Source organism: Macaca fascicularis, chromosome 1 (genome assembly GCF_037993035.2).
Source record: "Macaca fascicularis isolate 582-1 chromosome 1, T2T-MFA8v1.1".
NCBI classification, from domain to species: domain Eukaryota; kingdom Metazoa; phylum Chordata; class Mammalia; order Primates; family Cercopithecidae; genus Macaca; species Macaca fascicularis.
The window spans coordinates 114,418,838-114,437,112 of record NC_088375.1 but is presented as its reverse complement, the minus strand read 5'-3'; the positions used below and the strand labels follow the sequence as shown (position 1 = coordinate 114,437,112).

General features: G+C 41.8%; 2 protein-coding genes across 3 annotated transcripts in view; both read right to left on the bottom strand.

Annotated features, from left to right (window-relative positions):
- Positions 1 to 18,275, bottom strand: part of LOC102127036 (NBPF family member NBPF4) — a 635,890-nt gene that overhangs the window by 135,044 nt on the left and 482,571 nt on the right.
- Positions 1 to 18,275, bottom strand: part of NOTCH2 (notch receptor 2) — a 190,372-nt gene that overhangs the window by 52,006 nt on the left and 120,091 nt on the right. For both annotated transcript variants that reach the window (XM_005542140.4, XM_005542139.5), the window contains exons 6-10: positions 5,989 to 6,222; positions 4,240 to 4,395; positions 3,601 to 3,789; positions 2,544 to 2,657; positions 1,604 to 1,717 (exon numbers count right to left, since the gene is read on the bottom strand). In XM_005542140.4, coding sequence (XP_005542197.2) covers positions 1,604 to 1,717; positions 2,544 to 2,657; positions 3,601 to 3,789; positions 4,240 to 4,395; positions 5,989 to 6,222 — 807 coding nt within the window. The remainder of the gene's footprint in view (positions 1 to 1,603; positions 1,718 to 2,543; positions 2,658 to 3,600; positions 3,790 to 4,239; positions 4,396 to 5,988; positions 6,223 to 18,275) is intronic.

Sequence of the window (18,275 nt, the reverse complement as noted above, 5' to 3'; positions counted from 1 at the left end):
CAGATACTCCACACCAGAACACAAGTGTAGCTACATCCATTTACTCTACACATTCCATGTGTGGTCAATTAATACTGCAGGTCTTGAGCGGTAGAAAATGACTATCTGCATTGATTTAGAAAGCATGCCTGGAGAGAGGTGCTTAAAATAAAGATTTCCAAATCAAATTTTAGAATTGAAATACGTTTGCAACTGATCAATAGTTTCATTGCAGAGATGCTTTAACTGCATCTTCATTTTTTATTAGGCTTCAGGTATAACAGCTCAAAACATTTTTCCTCTATATATTTATCTTTGTATTTCTTTCTTCCCAGCCCAATTTACAAGTTAATGATTTTATGTATCTTATGTTCCCAGTTCAGACTTTGGAGGTAAGAGAGCTTTATTTTACTCCTCTCAGCTCCTCGGACGGTATTATGCATATATAGTAGTTTTAAATAAATACTGGTTGAATAAAATGAATGAACCTGTTACGAGCATTTAAAAGAAAAAGAGACAAGAGTTCCTTTCTTTGAGGCTTAAATAGACAAACATTATATCTTTCCCTAGAAGACTCCAGGAGACCTCTCCCCACTTTTAAACCTGAGCTAAAGGTTTTTAATCCCTTTGAAACTTATCCTCTACAAGAAGAATCTGGCCAGGGAAAGACAAAATTTGGATTCTCCAACAAAGGGCAACTATTTGCAAAAAGAAAGAAAGTGGCTCATCTGAGTTGTCCTAACCTAAGTAGGTCTAATACTTGAAATATTAACTTTTTGTACTAATTTTCACAACTAAATTTGCTTTTCTGTGATCAGAAATAAATTATATGCATGATGCCTGTAATCTTTAAGACTCCATTCTCTAAAATTAGATAATGTCTTCAATTATATAAATAACTTCTTTCTCAAGCAGTCAGACGATAAAGAAGTTCACTTCTAATAATTTCTAACCTTTCTGTATAATATTGGCCTGTGTAAAAGGAAATGTGTAATAGGGAACATCTGGCTTACTGAAATCCAATCCCAAGTACAAAATGTGATTACAAACCCAGAAATGCAGAATATTTGTGCACAGATCGTTTTTGACTCTAGTTGCAGAAGTCAGCAAAGAGGACCCAAACTTTCCCAGTTAAAGCTTTCTCTCCTGTCATTTACACACTTGATTCTCAATCCTATTTGGTGTCTTTTATGCAGAATACCCCTGCAATTGTATACATTCAGCCTTTAAATTTCTGGGCCTTCTCTCAGTCACTTGCTTCAAGAAACACAGAACCAGGCCTCCTGTTGAGAAGCCCCAATGAAAAATAGCTTTCAACTGGAATTCTTCTCTTTCCTAAATGAGTAAATCTAGCCAGCTGGAAACTTACTGCTGCCAAAGTCTGTCCCAGAAAGACATGGATACCAAATGGAAATATCTGGGCCAGACCACTGTTGTGGTGGAGGAGGCAGGTGCTGTAGGAAAAGAGAGCAGCAAAAAATTTGCTAGAAGCAGCTCTTCCTAAACACAGAGGAGCCCCTGGGAGTGGACTGACCTGGTAGAGCAGCTAGCAGAGGACAGGGACAAACACCCTATTTTGTTCAGATGGACCTACCAAGGAGACGAAGAGTGAGAAGAATCTTACCTGTGGCACACTGGCATTCATAGCCATTTGGGTGATCGATACACTTTGCCCCATTCAGACACGGAGTACTGGAACAATCATCAATATCAATCTGGCAAACTGGCCCAGTAAAACCTCAAAAAGGGACAGTGGTAACATGAGTTGAAGGATTATCTTGCATCTTCCTTTACTATGAGAATGATGTCCAGGGAGGGGTGGGTTAGGTTACTGGCAGGGCTTATACCAATGGGTCAATAAGCCTATGCTTTATTATTCTCCCCAACTGGTAACTGGAATAACCAGGTGACACTCAGGGAATCAGAGGCAGTTGTGGTGTGTCTCCACCATTGCTTCTTCACAGACAGACTTCACTTATAAAGGAAGGATGTAGGAAGTGAAATTTATAGGTGGAAACGTCAAACGAGTAACTGTAGCTTCAGAGGCAATGGAAACCTTCTCTCTGAAGATACAATGGGGTAAGATGCAGTCTATGGAGGACAATTTGGCATATCTTCAAAAATAGCTTGAGGAAAAAAAAGGAGAGACACAGAATCCTGGAAAAATTGGCATGTGTTTTCTGTTCCTGAACTCATGGGTGAAATGTCTAAAAATAACAGTCTCACAGAGGGCCTTCAAGAATACGACCCATGGGAAAAAAACAAAATCCCGTATAGCCTACAACTAAGGCTTCTGTGAGGTATGAACATTCTGAAATATACACACAGACGAAAAGGTCATGGGCCATTCAAGAATAGACTTGGACTTCTGGCCACAAAGGATTTGTAAGATATATTAGCTAAAACAAATTCTCTATTTCTGTACACACACACTCCTATCACCAAGCACTTACTCTAATGATTTCCTCATGCACAGCCCACACACGTTCTCTCCCTGCTTTCTTCCCTGTGGTCAGTTGGCTTTGTGCTTTAAGAGAAAACACGGCCAGGTGGTGGGCACTTACCAGGAGGACACAGGCACTGGAAACGATTGACTTTATCCACACACTGCCCATTGTTCACACAAGGGTTGCTCTGACATTCATTTATTTCTAATTCACAATGCACACCTTTGAAACCTAAACAAAACAGACCACACAAGTGGCTTAAAGAGACAGAAAGGTGTATTCCAGACAAAGAAGCACAAATTTGCAATGATAACTACATTCTCTGCGAGTCCACACACTCCTGCAGAGAGAAAAGGAACTCTGCCATGATGAGAAATAGTCACTCCAAGGATCAAGCAGGACAGGGCATACTGTGAGATACCCATGTTACTGTGAAAAGCGGGAAGGGATTACTGTAAAAGACATTGGCAAGACCTAGCATATAAACAAGGACTGCTCCACATTTTCTGTGATAAATCCATACTTCCTGGACTGTGGAAGGCCCAAAATGTCCCCACTCTATGTTCCCAAAGACAAGCCGAGCTGGAGCTGGTGTTGCCTTCAGGGTGCAGTTCAAGGTCAGGAGTGCCTTTCAAGGCTGAAGTAGCTGGCAGCCTTCATCAGGCAGAGCAGCCAATGTTAGCCATCATTTCAAGCTAGATTTGGCTGTATCCTCTGAAAATTAAAGACATGGTCTCTGCAGAAGAGCTCCAGAATACAACTAAACATGTACTGCACTTTAGCTAAATGGAAACTTCCTATATAATTGTGGATAAAATTTATTTCTATAAATGGAATGGTATGGTATTCATAATTACATGAAGGTATCAGAAAAACTTGCTATTTAAAGGATTCTTATAGTAAATCATTTTTGAAATTTTCTATTACATGTGGATTTTGATATAACAGGCTTGTTTAACTTGGTCTACATAGCTTGGTGAATTCTAGCACTGCCTTACTCTTTGAGGAAGGAAGGTTTGCTTGTGAACCCTGACTTCCTCTAGTCCCCAGTCAGCAAAGGAAATCAAATGCTGACAGAGCTCATCAGATTGCAATAGTATACTGAATGCTCTACCAAGAGAAGTTCAGAACAGTCCCTCCTCTCTAGCCCCCACATGCTGATGGGCCCACTTACCTGGCATGCACAGACATGTGAAGCCTCCAATCTTATCCAGACAGGTAGCATCATTCTGGCAGGGATCTGAATGGCACTCATTGATGTCCATCTCACAACGAGGTCCTGCATAACCTTTCAGACACTCACAGTGGAAGGCGCCATCTGTGTTCACACATTTTCCTGCATGCTCACAAGGATTGCTATTGGCTGAAAGACACAAGTACCAATTACTGGGATCAAAGCACTTGAGTTTCCACAAATGTGAACAACAGAAGAAGATCTGATGGTTATAGCATCAGGGTCAGGCCTTTAATAATATCATTCCCAATATTCTTTTTTCCTTAATTTAAAAAGAAATAAAAGCAGAGTATCCTCAACTGTTAGGCATTTCTGCTATTGCAGTTTCTGCCCAAACTGTCATTGAGGTATGGCTTTATATTAAGAATCAAGTACATACCTTTCATACATTTAATCTCCAGAATGGAATATATGGTTATGGTTATGCTGAAAGGTCACCTGTAAACACCGGCCACATAGCAAGAGGAATCTGAGGTTTGGGTGTATGTAACTTGCTCCTACAGTAAAACGTGCTTCAGTTTAAACATTTGCTGAGCTCAACAAACACTTCACAGAATAGAAAAAGTTCTGGGTACTTACCCATGGCACACTCATCCACATCTTCTGTGCAGTCAGCCCCTTTGTAGCCTTGTGGGCAGGTGCAAATATACTGTCCATTTAGGGGGTTGGTGTCACACAGTGCCCCCTTGTGGCAAGGATTGCTGATGCAGGCATCATCCAGATGACACAGGAGACCTGTCACAGGGTGGGGCAAAGGAGAACTAAGAGAAAATATCTCTCACTTGGGGAAGAGCTTTCTCTTTCACCCAGGAGGGAAAACCTCATGATCAGTTCCTCAGAAACCAACATAGAGATTTATAGGCAACTTCCGCTTTGCCTGACCTTACCCTGGGGACATGCTTGGCTACCAGCAAAGTACCTAGCTGCAACCCTAGACTCTGATCCTGAGCCCTCAGCTAGACCTCTCCTTCAGTGCAGAGACATCTACAGGCCAGAAAATAAGACGGAGATAGGGGCCGGGCGCGGTGGCTCACGCCTGTAATCCCAGCACTTTGGGAGGCCGAGGCGGGTGGATCACAAGGTCAAGAGATGGAGACCATCCTGGCTAACACAGTGAAACCCCGTCTCTACTAAAAATGCAAAAAATTAGCCGGGCGAGGTGGTGGGCACCTGTAGTCCCAGCTACTTGGGAGGCTGAGGCAGGAGAATGGCGTGAACCTGGGAGGCGGAGCTTGCAGTTGCGTCACTTCACTCCAACCTGGGTAACTAAGCGAGACTCCGTCTCAAAAAAAAAAAAAAAAAAAAAAAAAAAAAAGAAGACAGAGATAGGAAAATGGAGCGACCATCCAGATAGTGTGCCAGATTTAGCAAATAAAATAGAGGATATCCAGTTGAATTTTAGATAAACAAGAAGTAACTTTTAGTATGTCTCAAATATTCCATATAGCCCATATTTTATCTGGAATCCTACTTCCCCAATATTATGCTACCTGATGATCATGGGGCCACCTGAACACCATCAGCCTCTACTAGAGTAGCCTTTTAATAGCACCAACGTTCCTGATTCAGGTGGCCCCAGGTCTCTGAAGATATTACTAGGCTTCCTGTTTTATATAGTTCACATGGGAACTGGATTTTCCAGTCTGCAATTAACTTAAGAACAGGTAACTAAGGCTTCTTCCACAAAGCTGGAGCTAGGGCTTTTGGAAAGGCATCCATGAAAGAACATTTCAAAACTGCTGGGCAGAAAGTTCTCCCAGCTAAATTATCTTCTCCCATCACCTTCCTCCTTACATTGCTCTCCTTCTTCTAGAACTAGTAGCTGTTAAATTGAGAGGTGAGAGGAATGTTAACCTGGTAGCATGTAAAAATCTTCCCTGAGGGGAATATTTTCATAGACATTGAGGGTTAGAAGGCACTTAAATGTTTCTCTCCTGCCAACTTCTTCTGAGTAAATAGATGGTTTCTTCTTAAAATGAAGCCTGCGGATCCATTTCTTAGCCATTTTATCTTAATAGCTGAGGTGCTTTTCAGTCTAAGATCTTAAGGACTTCAGCAGATGCTCCAAAGACAATAGTTACTAACTTTCCTTTTTTGGAATGAAAAACTAAAGTATGAAGAGTTGAGAAGAGAGCCTAAAGTCCTAAGGAGGAAGACTATCTTCACAGCACTTTGGTTAGCAGGTTACATTTCTGGAACAGTCCTGAGTGATATGTTCCCACAGATGGTTAACTCAAAGAATACAGCTATTTGGGATGAAAGAGAAGGCAGAGTCCTGAATGCCCCCGCCCCTTCCCCGTTTCTAGCTCCATCCTTCTGCTAACCTACCTGCCTTCCCCTCCGGGCACATGCAAGAGAAGGAGGCCACACGGTCGATGCAGGTGGAGCCTGGAGTACAGGAGGCGAAGGCACAATCATCAATGTTCTCACTGCAGTCATCTCCACTCCAGCCGTTGACACACACACAGCCATAGCCTCCATTGCGGTTGGCACAGGTGCCCCCATTCTGACAGGCATTGGGCTGCAGCAGGCATTCATCCACATCCTCTGTGCAGAACTGTCCTTTTAGGGGAAAATTACTTTTGATTAGAGCTCTTGAGTCTCAAAGGATTAGTACCACACCAGCCCCCACACACACTTCATCTTCAAGTGACCTGTCTGAAATTAAGGCAAGCAGAGCTCACAGAAGGCCAGGTCTTCACATGAATTTTAAGGCCAACTTGAGCCATCCAAATGACATTTATTCTAGGCAAATCATTTCAAGATGAATAGAATAGTTCCTACCGCTAGAAACTCTAACAACATGAGGGTTTAGCCAACCTATCAGAGAGAAGGTAAAACCTGTAGGACCCTTGAGTTAACTAATCCCTGGGTCAATGAACATATAAGTAAGAAGAGCAAGGAAAGAAGAGGATAAAAGATGAGTAAGAAAAAAAAAAAGAAAAGGAACCTATATGCCAAACATTAGGGTAACTGTTCTATATCTTGACTGTATCAATGTCAATACCCTGCTTGTAATATTATGCAACAGTTCCATAAGATGATGTTATCACTGGGAGACACTAGATAAAGGGTACAGGAAATCTTTCTGTATTAATTCTCATAACTGTGCAAAACTACAAGTATCTGAAAATAAAAAGTCTAATTTTTGAAAATGTTAGGGCAAGCAACATAGGGCAGAGAGAAGACATGAAAGATGTTGAAAATCTCTGATAAAGTATGGATGTGAAGGGCAAGGCCAAGAATAATGAGACTGGAGCAAGCTGTGCTCAGCCTGAGGCACTCCATACTTAAAGGATGGGGATTTGTGGAAGAAGACATGGAAAGTCCACCCAATGTACTAGGAGATGAAAAAAGGACTGGTATGCACTGCCTGAAAAAGACCACACTAAAGGAAGCTAAACATGAGCCCACATCTGGCTAGGTTGCAGGCCACCAACTATAGCAACAATGGAGACTAAGGCAAAGGCTCTTAAGTCCCTTAACAAAGAACAAGAGAATGTCTTCAACTTACAACCCAAGAATCTGTGATTAACAAAAGCAGTATAGGGCCAGATCATATGAGCTATAAAATAAATTGGTGGTTGGTTTTATTTGAGGTCTTTTAAAAACAGTTTAGAGAGCTACCAAAGGAACTAAAATTTAGATCATCCGAATTCTCTAAAACATGGTAAGTTGTTGAAAATAAAAAAATGTCAAGGTGTCCTTCATTCTTCCTTTGTAAATAAAACTCAACAAATAATTTTAAAAGGCACTCTGATAAAGAGACCTCCTAATAAAAAAAAGAACACAGTATTTGCGCTTAGAAAATGCCAAGGCTATCTCCAGACTCGGAATACCTAGCAATTTGACTGGCTCATGTAACTGTAGAAGGCCTGTTAGCCATTATTACTCACAGATGCTAGTTGTATCTGACTTAACCTGACTGCCTGTTCTTTATTCCTATCTAACATGTACCTCCATTACTATAGAACCAATATCACTCTATCACACTTATTTGGTTGTACTTCTGTCTCCCACTACTTGGTTGCAGTTTAGAGGGTTTTTTTTTGTATTCCCAGCCAAGAGCCAATTGCCTAGGATGGCAGGATGGGTATGTGGATGTCTCTGGAACTCTGTGTTCAGCATAACCCTTCCATGCTCCTCTCCTAAGTCCAGCCATATAATTCTTGAAGAAGCAACCACGTCTTTACATGATCAAACCCTCCTGGCCATAGCTGACTGACCTAAGATGGGCATCTGATCCAAGCTACATCGCTGTATCTCTCCCAAATTATTGGAGTAGGACCACTTTGCCACATAGACCAAAAAGATGAGGAGGCTGGTCTGCAGAGAAAGTGATATGGGTGAATAAGCAGTGCACAGAGAGCCAGGCACAGTGGCTCACACCTGCAAACCCAACATTTTGGGAGGCCAAACAGGAAGATCACTTGAGCCCACAAGTTAAGAGACCAGCCTGCAGGCACTACTCGGAAGGCTGAAGTACGAGAATCACTTGAGTCATGATCATGCCACTGCATCCCAGTCTGGGCAACAGAGCAAGACCCTATTTCAAAAAAAGAACAATAGAAAAGATGTGCACAAAGGGAAAAAAACACGGTGGCATTCAAGTTGTTGGTTCCAATTGTTACTGAAGCCCAACTACTAGTAAGCCTACTCAGTGGCATAGCCATTCTGAGATGCCCCTTGCAACAGGTCTTTCTAATTTGAAACGAGGTTGTGTCAACTGCAACCCAAAGTATTAACACAGAAAGAGTGAGTGAGGGATGAGGCAGTGAATGGGGGAGGTAATGAGGGAAATGAGGGAGGGAGAGGATGAATAAGAAAGAGAGAACACTGAGGTAGTGAGTGAGGGAGTGACTGAAAGGAGTGAGCGAGGGAGGCAGTGCGTGACAGAGTAAAAGATGGAGGGAGGTGAGAAAGGGAAGGAGGGAGTCAGTGAGTGAGTGAAGGAATCAGAGAGTGAAGGAGGGAGGGAGTGAGCACACTGGCAATAATCTCCCTCAGGGCAGATGATGTCATTTATTACAGAAACTCTGCTGTCTTATAGTGCTAGCAGAAATGGTACCTCAAAGTAATGAGAGCTGTGTTATTAGGATGCAGGTGGGATTGAGAAATGAAAACATGACCAAGAAGTAGGTGAAGAGTTACTGCAACATGAAAATTGCTGAGTCTCATCTATTATATTTATGCTAACTCAAATATCCACAATACCCACCAACCAAACTGACTTGCTGAATGTGAACAATTTAGATGTAATTTTCCTTTATTGAAGCTTTGTGAGAATTTTGGGTACTGTAAGACACAATGTGTTTAAAGCTATTTTGTATACATTTCTTATGCACTATAATAAACAGACACTGAAATAATGTAGCAAGACAAAGTAGGTAAATAAAGGAAAGGAAATGTGGCACTCTTGGGAAAGGAAACCAGTAGCCATTGACTGCCTACTGAGAAGCAAGCACTGTGCTTGGACTCTCATAAAAATTGTCTCATTTAAATCTCAGGACACAGTCTCAGAAAGGTAAAATAATGTGCCTTTGTAAGACAGTGAGTGGAGGACAGTTGAGATTTGAACTGGAGCTGCCTTACTCCAAAATTCTTAACAAAGACCTGAGGTGAGAATCTGACCATATCAAGCCATCTCTGCATGTCTTGGGCTTCCCAAGGGCACACAGGCATGGGGAAGTGGATGGGATGGAGGAGGTGAGGACTCATCATGACTCAAACAACTGGTTGCTGGAAACACTTGTGACTGCAAACTCCTGTCTAAAAGGGAAATGTATTTTTAGGTACAGTCCACTGTTTTTTGTTTTGTTTTGTTTTTTTCTGAAACGGAGTTTTGCTGTGTTGCCCAGGCTGGAGTGTGGTGGTGCGATCTTGGCTCACTGCAAACTCCACTTCCCAGGTTCACTCCATTCTCCTGCCTCAGTCTCCCGAGTAGCTGGGACTATAGGCGCCCGCCACCACGCCTGGATAATTTTTTGTATTTTTAGTAGAGACGGGGTTTCACCGTCTTAGCCAGGATGGTCTCGATCTCCTGACCTTGTGATCTGCCCACCTCGGCCTCCCAAAGTGCTGGGATTACAGGTGTGAGCCACCACACCCGGCCAGTCCACTGGTTTTTGAATGAGACTGAATTTTGAAGATTACCTGTCTTCACTGAACACCTTTGGACCATGTATCTGTTTGACAGTGCTTGTTAGGGACAGGTAATTTAGAGATCCAAGAAGACACTGGCTTATAAGTAATTAGCTACTGGATGGATCACACTTCTCTAAGGTTCAGGCACATTTCTACAGATTCACATTTCCTCCTAGTCCCATTTCTGCCAGATTATTTTCTCCCTATTAAACTTCTATCAACTGGTTCTAAAATTCGGATTAGGAAGAACAGTAACCAGGATGGCCATAACACTTGCTTATTCTAAAATTCCCAGTGGAACATCTGCTACGACACAACAACTTGCTTCACATCACCACCCTCCTGGCACAGGAAAAACCAGTGCAGAAGCCTAAAAATAAAAAACTTCAGGTTCAGGAAGGTAAAAAAAGGAAACAAAATCTTCCCAAGTTCACACGGTTGGTGAGTGAGAGTGCTGCACTGAAACCCGGATTGGTCTGACTGCAAATCTGATGCTCTTTGACTGCAGCAGAGTTGAGTATTCAGCCCTGGATGTGATCAACACAATCCACAGATGAGGTCCCTGATCCCAGGGTCTTATAGCACCCTGAGAAGGCACAGGTGCATAAGACAGTTAAGGAACACTCATATTAGAGAGGAATAAAGGCACAAGGTCACTAGATACTTGAGTGGTAAAAGTTCTTGGCGATCACCTAGAGGTCTTAAGTGTATGCTCTATGGTCGCTGAGTTTATCCCACTGGCTCAAGAAAGCACCAACCTGGGCTGGTGGTTGAAGATTTACAGAGGAATACAGGATTAAGTCTTAAACATATTAAAATAACTGGAGTGTATTCTTTGGCTGGGGTTTTAAAAGAAGAAAAATTTGGAGGTCATTGAGGCTTTGAATTTGAGTATGAATTCAGAACTTGATACAACAAGTAAAGGAGGATGAGGAAAGACATGATCAATATTGTGTTTGAAGGTAAGTTGGCCAATAGAATATAGAAGGGATTAAAAGCAAATGAGTTTGTTAGTAGGGAAAGGAGGAGGGAGCACTAAGTTATAGGCTACCTAGCAAATAAAAGCCTTTGGTGAAACAGGAGAGCTGTATTGTTTCCATGTCCTACCAAGCTACTAAATCTTCAATACAAACAAGGGTCAGCATGTGTCATCACCTGTGTCAACATACAAACTTTGCTGGTGAACTCCCAAAATGTTGCACAAAGCTCAGTTAGGCAAGTTTTCAAGGGCAATAATTATCCCTCTCACTAATTTCCACCTGCCAGATATTGCAGGCTACTGTCATTTTTTTAACATCAGGACTGAGGTAGAGAACCAGGCTCTTATTTCCTACGGGCAAAAGAGAAAGAAAACAACTTGTTTTTAAAAACTACCCTCTCTAATGCCACAATGACTCTGGAATAATCTGAAATGAAATGTTAAACTAGCATATCCTTGGCTGATACCTTAAACACTGAGTGCCACCTGTAACTACTGACAATTTTCTGGTTGATCACTTTTGCCTTGTAAATATACTCAAATCTACACTCTCCTTTGTACAGTTTATGCTAACCACAATAACTTTTGTTCATTCCTCAAACATTAAGTTTCCTCCTGCCTCAGTGCTGCTGCAGAAGCTGCTCTGTCCACCTGAAACATTTTTTCACTGCTTATTCACATGGCTAGGTACCTGTCTTATCAATAGAGTAGGTCTACAAATGCACATCTCATGATTCTCCACCACTACATCATTCCATTCAATCCATCCTGGAATGTATCACAAGCTGTGATTTTATATTTATTTACTCTTCACAGTCTCTTTCCCATTTTGCTATAAGCTCCAGGAGGACAGGGACAGTGTCTGCCATTCACCTTGGTATCTATGCCAGCCACGGCACTAGACACTAGTGGTGAAACTGACTTTGGACAGCATCTAATCTAACATGCTCATTTCACAGATGAGGAAACTAGGACCTGAGAGGTATAGCAACTTCTCCAACTTTGCACAGTTAGTTGGCAAAAGAATTAGAAGCAAAAATAGTTCAGTGCTGATAAAGACTTTGGGGTGTGAGATTGCTACAGATCAAGTTAGTTTTCACAATAAAGAAGGCCAATCTGAGCTGACTGTTGAGGGATGTAGGGAAAGAGGAAGAAGCTAAGAGTACTACAAGTGAAGATAACATGGTATTATCAACCCACCATTAGCAAAGGAAGTATCCTGTTTTGGTTTTGCAGGAGTAGGGTCACCTCTATGCTGATCTTTTCTTGTTGCTCCATCCTCTGGCTTCTTCAGGCTGAACAAGTAACATTATGGGCACAGTTGGCCAGGCGCGGTGGCTCACACCTATAATTCCAGCACTTTGGGAGGCTGAGGCAGGTGGATCACGATGTCATGAGATTGAGACCATCCTGGCCAACATGGTGAAACCCTGTCTTTACTAAAACTACAAAAATTAGCGGGCATGATGGTGCATGCCTGTAGTCCCAGCTACTTGGGAGGCTGAGGCAGGAGAATCGCTTGAACCCAGGAGGCAGAGGTTGCAGTGAGCTGAGATCATGCCACTGCACTCCAGTCTGGCGACAGAACGAGACTCCATCTCAAAAAAAACAAAAACAAAAACAAAAATTATGGGCACAGGCTGTGGCAGTAAATATAACAGGGTGAACCTAAGAGGTCTGTGCTGAAATAGAAACCATGGCCTGGGCCTCATTAGCACCACGCTTCAGCCAAGTGAGCCAAGGACCACGGAATAGTCAGCATTTATGAGCTGTAACACGCGGGGACACAAACAGCTCATTACGGCTCTCTCAAGGCAAGGGCCCCACCCACAAACCACTAGTTTGACTTGGAGCTACAAGTGATGGGTAAAAAATAGAGGTGGACAACAAGAGAAAGAAAGAAAAGAAGAGAAAGGAATTGAAAAAAGTAAGGTGCTGAGACTCGGCTCTCACCCTTTCCAGTCATCTCTCAACTGTGAAGTCTGTGGGAAAAAGTTTGATCACATCACTGGTCCTGTTAAGGGTTAACTCTCATTGCAACAACAATCTCCACAACAGGAACAAATAAAAAATGAGCTTGGCTGGCCCTTGCCCTGACCCTGCTACCTTCTCCTCTATGGCTGAGTCAAGAGAGCTCCATCTCCAATATACCCTTCCAACCAGCAGTCCCCCAAGCCCCTGAGTTCTGGAGTTTCATCTCTTTCTGTATCACAGAAGATCATTCTTGTGACTTCTATCCTACAAAACCTCAGCTCTATACACAGGAGACTTTCTATCACGCTGCTGAAGTTGGAGATGAAGAACAAAGAACAAGCTTGAGAGTCCCATCACCTGCAGGGAATAAAGTTGGGTGAAACATTCTGTATAAACACTGCTGTCTACAGGCCCTACCTACTGAGAGGATGGTCTGGGAGTATCGATGTGACTAAGGGGATAATGTAGTTGTGGAAAGGATACTCATACAGAATAAACGCAAGAAATTCCTCCGCTAATTCTAGACACCATCATCTTTTTCAGGACTTCTCAAAGGCCTGGTTTCCCTGCATCATGACCAACGTATTTTCTAATGAGCTGCCAGGATGATCTTAACATGTAAAGTGGACTGTGCTGCTCGCTTGTTCAAATCCTTTGATGAATTCTTTGCATTTAGAATAAAATTCTAACACCTCCCTGTGTTTTCTGCCTACCTCTTTAAGCTCTAACCACGAAATACCACTAGCTCCAGCCACTCTGGGCTTTTTTCATTTCTCAAAATGATCACATTCTTTCCCTCCTCAGTGACTAGCACATGTTATTCCTTGTGCCTGGGATAGTCTTATCCTCTCTCTCCCCAACTCCTACTCATTGTCTATGTCGAAAATGTTACCCTCTCAAAGAGACCTTACTTGCCTGTCACTAAACACAATTAGTTCTGCTTGTTAATATGCTCTCCAGATACATTCTATGTTTCCTGCAAGGCATTTAGTACAGTTCAAAATTTTACGGAGAACTATATTGTCTATGCCTGTGTTTCTCACTGGACTGTCAGTGCCATGAAGAAACGGGGGGAGCTGTTTCCCTCATCACTGAATCCCCAGCATGCAACACAGTCCCAAGCTTAAATAAATATTCCTTAAATGAATGTTTATCTGCTTAAAGTTCTCTTATTTAAGTTACCCTAATGCCAAAATAATATTCATCTTTCAACTCACCCCTCTCATAGCAACAAACAGTGTCTCTATTCTGTTCCTACCCCAAGCAACTGTCACCCTTGTCTACACCACCAGTCTACACAGAAACCCCTCATCCCAGTCCCCTTCCTGTGTCACTAAACTCCATCTCATTCGTATACCACACCCAGATTCACCTTGCCTTTGCACACTAATCCTTCAACTACACCTCAGGGCAACTCTACATTAAGGTGCACAACTTCCTTCTTTGACTGAAACCTGAGTTTTCCCTAAAGGCACCAGTCCAGTCAGCCCTCTGCGGTAGAGCTCCTGCAGTCCTCCTCTTTCAAACACTGCCACCAAGAAGAAACTAGGGGAGAAAGGGTGGGTTTTCTCTTTATTCCCCAACATCACTACTAACTTCAGCAGTAAAAACATATGTACTGAGTTATTTCTAGGTTCCAGATGTGATAATAAGTGCTTTACATTGATTGTCAAATGTAGTCTTCATATGTAATTAGTCTAGTTTTACAGATTTAGTACAAACTTGGTGCACACTGAAGAAAAATACTAAAGTATCTTAGAAAGGTAAGAAGAGCTGTGAATTTGGAGATGAGGTTGGGCTGGGAACAACTGGAAAATTGAATGCTGTAATTCATTCATTCGTTATCTAAAAAGTATATATGTATACACACACACACACGCACACAAACACAATGTGCCAGGCTCCGACTATACACACTGGGATTATAATGGTGAACAAAACAGCTATGGCTTCTGCCTGCAGAACTTACAAATAGCAGATTTATAAACAAACAAACAATGATGACACAGAGTGACAGGTGCTTTCATAGATACCTATTGCCTTGGGAGTACAGAGCAGGGAGAATAGAGAGGAACTAGAGAATGAAACTTTTAAGAGAAGGCCTGGGAGGAGCGTGCAAGAGGGAAGAAGTGTGTGAGAGGGTATGTAGAAAAAGGGTGGAGTACGGAGTATTTCAGGCAGAAAGTATAGGCTTGAGTTGAAGAGACAGCATGGCTCACTTGAGGCAATGAAAAAAAATTCTTGTGGTTGAATTATAAGACATGCATTAGGGGAGTGCAGAGAGGTGTAGCTGGAGAGGGAGTTACATGCACAGCCTTGGGACTAAATCCAAAGACAAGGAGGACCCACTGAAGTGTTTCCAGCAAAGAAATGACTCGATCCAATGCGTGTTTCAGAAAGTCCACTCTGCTGCAGTGAGGAGAATGGACTGAACTCCACCTCACCCCTCCAGGTCAACAAAAACTTCAAGCACTGCAGAGTCCAGGCTCCTGTGGCCACTATAGCAATGAGAAATACTGCAGTGCATCTGGGGCAGATTCCGAAGGCAGCAGCACTGAAAAGCATCCAGGCTCAGCCTCTGTGTGGATTGCCATGGAGGCTGGGCCAGTGCGGGGCATTCAGAAAGCTGACCCCCACCACAGAGAATAAAGTGGTGTCAAGCTTCTGTCTCCTGCTGGGAGGCCCCACTCTCTGGCTCTCCCCACTTCCTTAGGCTGCTGGGTTATTGAGCCAGTTTACATAAAAGCCCCTCGCTGCACCAGGAGGAAAAACTAGCTGCAGCCAGGTTGAGAGTGAGGAGATACAAAGAGTACCCACCTCCCTTGTCTATGGGCAGGCAGTTCCTCTGCTCAGAATGAATAAAATGGAAAAAAACAACATGGCACCTATTGAAAGATTCTACAACATAAAACATGGAGAATGTAATGCTTAAGATATTGATGAAAAGCACACTGGGAAAATTATTCACTTCCAGGAGCTAATACATTTAGAAAGAACTAGTTCTGTATGCTCAAGACATTTAGACATATTTATGTTCTACAAAGAAATAAAAAATAATATAGGACATTAGTCTCTGATCAAAGGGGCTGAGAGGCAGGCAGAAGAGGCTACAAAGGACTGACCTGACAATGAAGAAGTATAAGTCAGTGTTATAAAGAAGAACCTTAAGAGAGCTCTCACAGAACACAAAACAAAAAATGAACAGATTAAAAATCAAGAGAGACTTTAGCTCTGCAGACGAAAGAATGAAGATCTAATACAAAGATAATAGGTTTTCCTGACAACTGTACAACAAATGAAAAAGAGAGCAGGGAGCCCAGTGTTACGTATGAAAAAGAAGAAACACTCAACTGGCATTGCATTTCCCTAGAATAGTAACTGGAAGACACAAAGGAACAATGTGTAAGAACTTGATGAGATTAATTCGTGACCCAAGAATTTGATATCTAGTCAAGATACAACTTGTGTATGAAGACAACTAAATCAAGACATTTTTTGAATAACCAAATGGGTCCAACATGTAACTCCTCTGAAATAAAATTATTCAAAGATACTTATTTAGCTAAAATGTGAATGAAAATAAGGAACTCAGAAATGAAAATGCTGTGACATAATTGCACTAGTAGTTAGCACAACACAAGTAACACATAAAACAAAGTCGAAAATATTATAAATTGGGTTATAAAACTGTAAATATCAAGAATAATTTTAAAGAATATTCATATGTTTATAAATTTGATAACAATAATATAAATATTGAAACTCAGATTATTTATATAAAATCTAGGGAGTGAATGAAAGATATCAGAAGTATGCTAATTCCTCATCTTCAAGAGAAAGAAATCAATAAATACATTCTAATTTCTGACATTAAAATTAGATAGATGGATTGAAGTCCTTTAAAAATTAAAAAAAATACATAGTATAATATAAATTATCACACCATGGTCTGTTGTTCTCCTGGACCAATTTCCTCTTCCTAGAATGTGGCTTACGTTCTTGCTCTTTCCTCTCCTGTATCACATGAAATCAATATTTGGGTTGAGGACCACTAAGGTTATCTGAATCAAGGGTTCTTACTTTTCTCAATCTTACAGACCTCCGCATCCACTCCATATCACAAGCACACTCACATTCTACACTCCTGTTACAAGACACTCATTGTTCTTGTCCAAGATCTCAAACTTGGTACTTCCACTCTCTGACTATAACTTCCCCATCTTCTTCCTTTCCCATTCCCAGTAGACATCTTACCTAATGTATTCTCCACTAAAACCTGTAAGAGTAAACCCCTTCCAATAATCCACTTCATTAGCCAACGCCCTTTGAGCTGCCTTAGCTCTTAGTGTAGCTGAGCTCTATGGTCAATGAGATGAATAAAGTTTCTACCTCCTATAACCCTGTGTTGTGTGTGTGTGTCTCTCTCTCTCTTTCTTTTTAGTTGTGCAAAATCTTACACAGTGATCTAAACCCATTTTGCTCCTTCCTCCTTCCCCAAGCCTACTTTTTTCTTCAACTTCCTGCAATCTAGCTTCTTAGTCTTGTTTGTATTAAAACTGTATTTCAGAAATTTTCTAATAACTCAAATACTCTAATGAACATTTTGCGGTTATCATTCATATTTGAGTCTCCTGGTTGTCACTTATTAATAACCATGGTTTGTTAAAATCAGTCCTGGGAAGGTCAAAATAAGTAAGAGCAGTTTCCTGCCTTCCAGAGACTGATAGTCTCTTACGCAAGCTGAGCACATAACCCAGGAAGAGTAGTGAAATATTACAGGAGCTGCCACCGAGGCGTTTAGAGTTGAGTTCACGGCAAGCTTCTAAGGCTGCATCCTTTGACTCAAGGATGCTATCATGGCTGAGCTCTCTTCCCACCTCTCAAACCTCCCCTTTTCTCACTTTCCTTCTTTGGATCCCATTCCTCATCCATTTTCTGAAGGGTGGATGTTTCTCATACTTCGGGTCCAAATCCTCTGTTCTTATCACTCCACCCAATTTCCCTCACAGACTTGACACATTCCATGGTAACCAAAAGACTCAAAATCTGAGTCTCTTGTCCCTGTCTGTATTCTGAGCTCCTGGGTCTCAGGTTTTTCACTTGGAAAACTCATCTCCAACTTACCATCATCTCTATCCTATTTCTCCATCTCTGTCAACAGTTCCCATCCATTACTCAGACTCAAAACAGAAGTTCACTCTTCTCGATCACCTTCCTTACGCCACCAAGTACTTAGATGCTTCCCAATTCCTACCACTATTTCTTTCAAATTCACATTCACACATACTTTCTACTTCCTAGTGTGGTTATGTGTGGACTTTCTTATGTGTTCCTAGTCAATTTTACCACTCTTAAAATAGGAATCTTTTTCTTTGTTTCTCTTACACTATCTAGCATAATATATTCCGTGTAGCAGTTGTTCAATAAATATCTGTAAGTAGGTCCAAGAGATAAATTATTGAACCTACTAACAACCATTCCACGGGGGCCTAGAGAGCCATGAAGTTAAACTGGATCA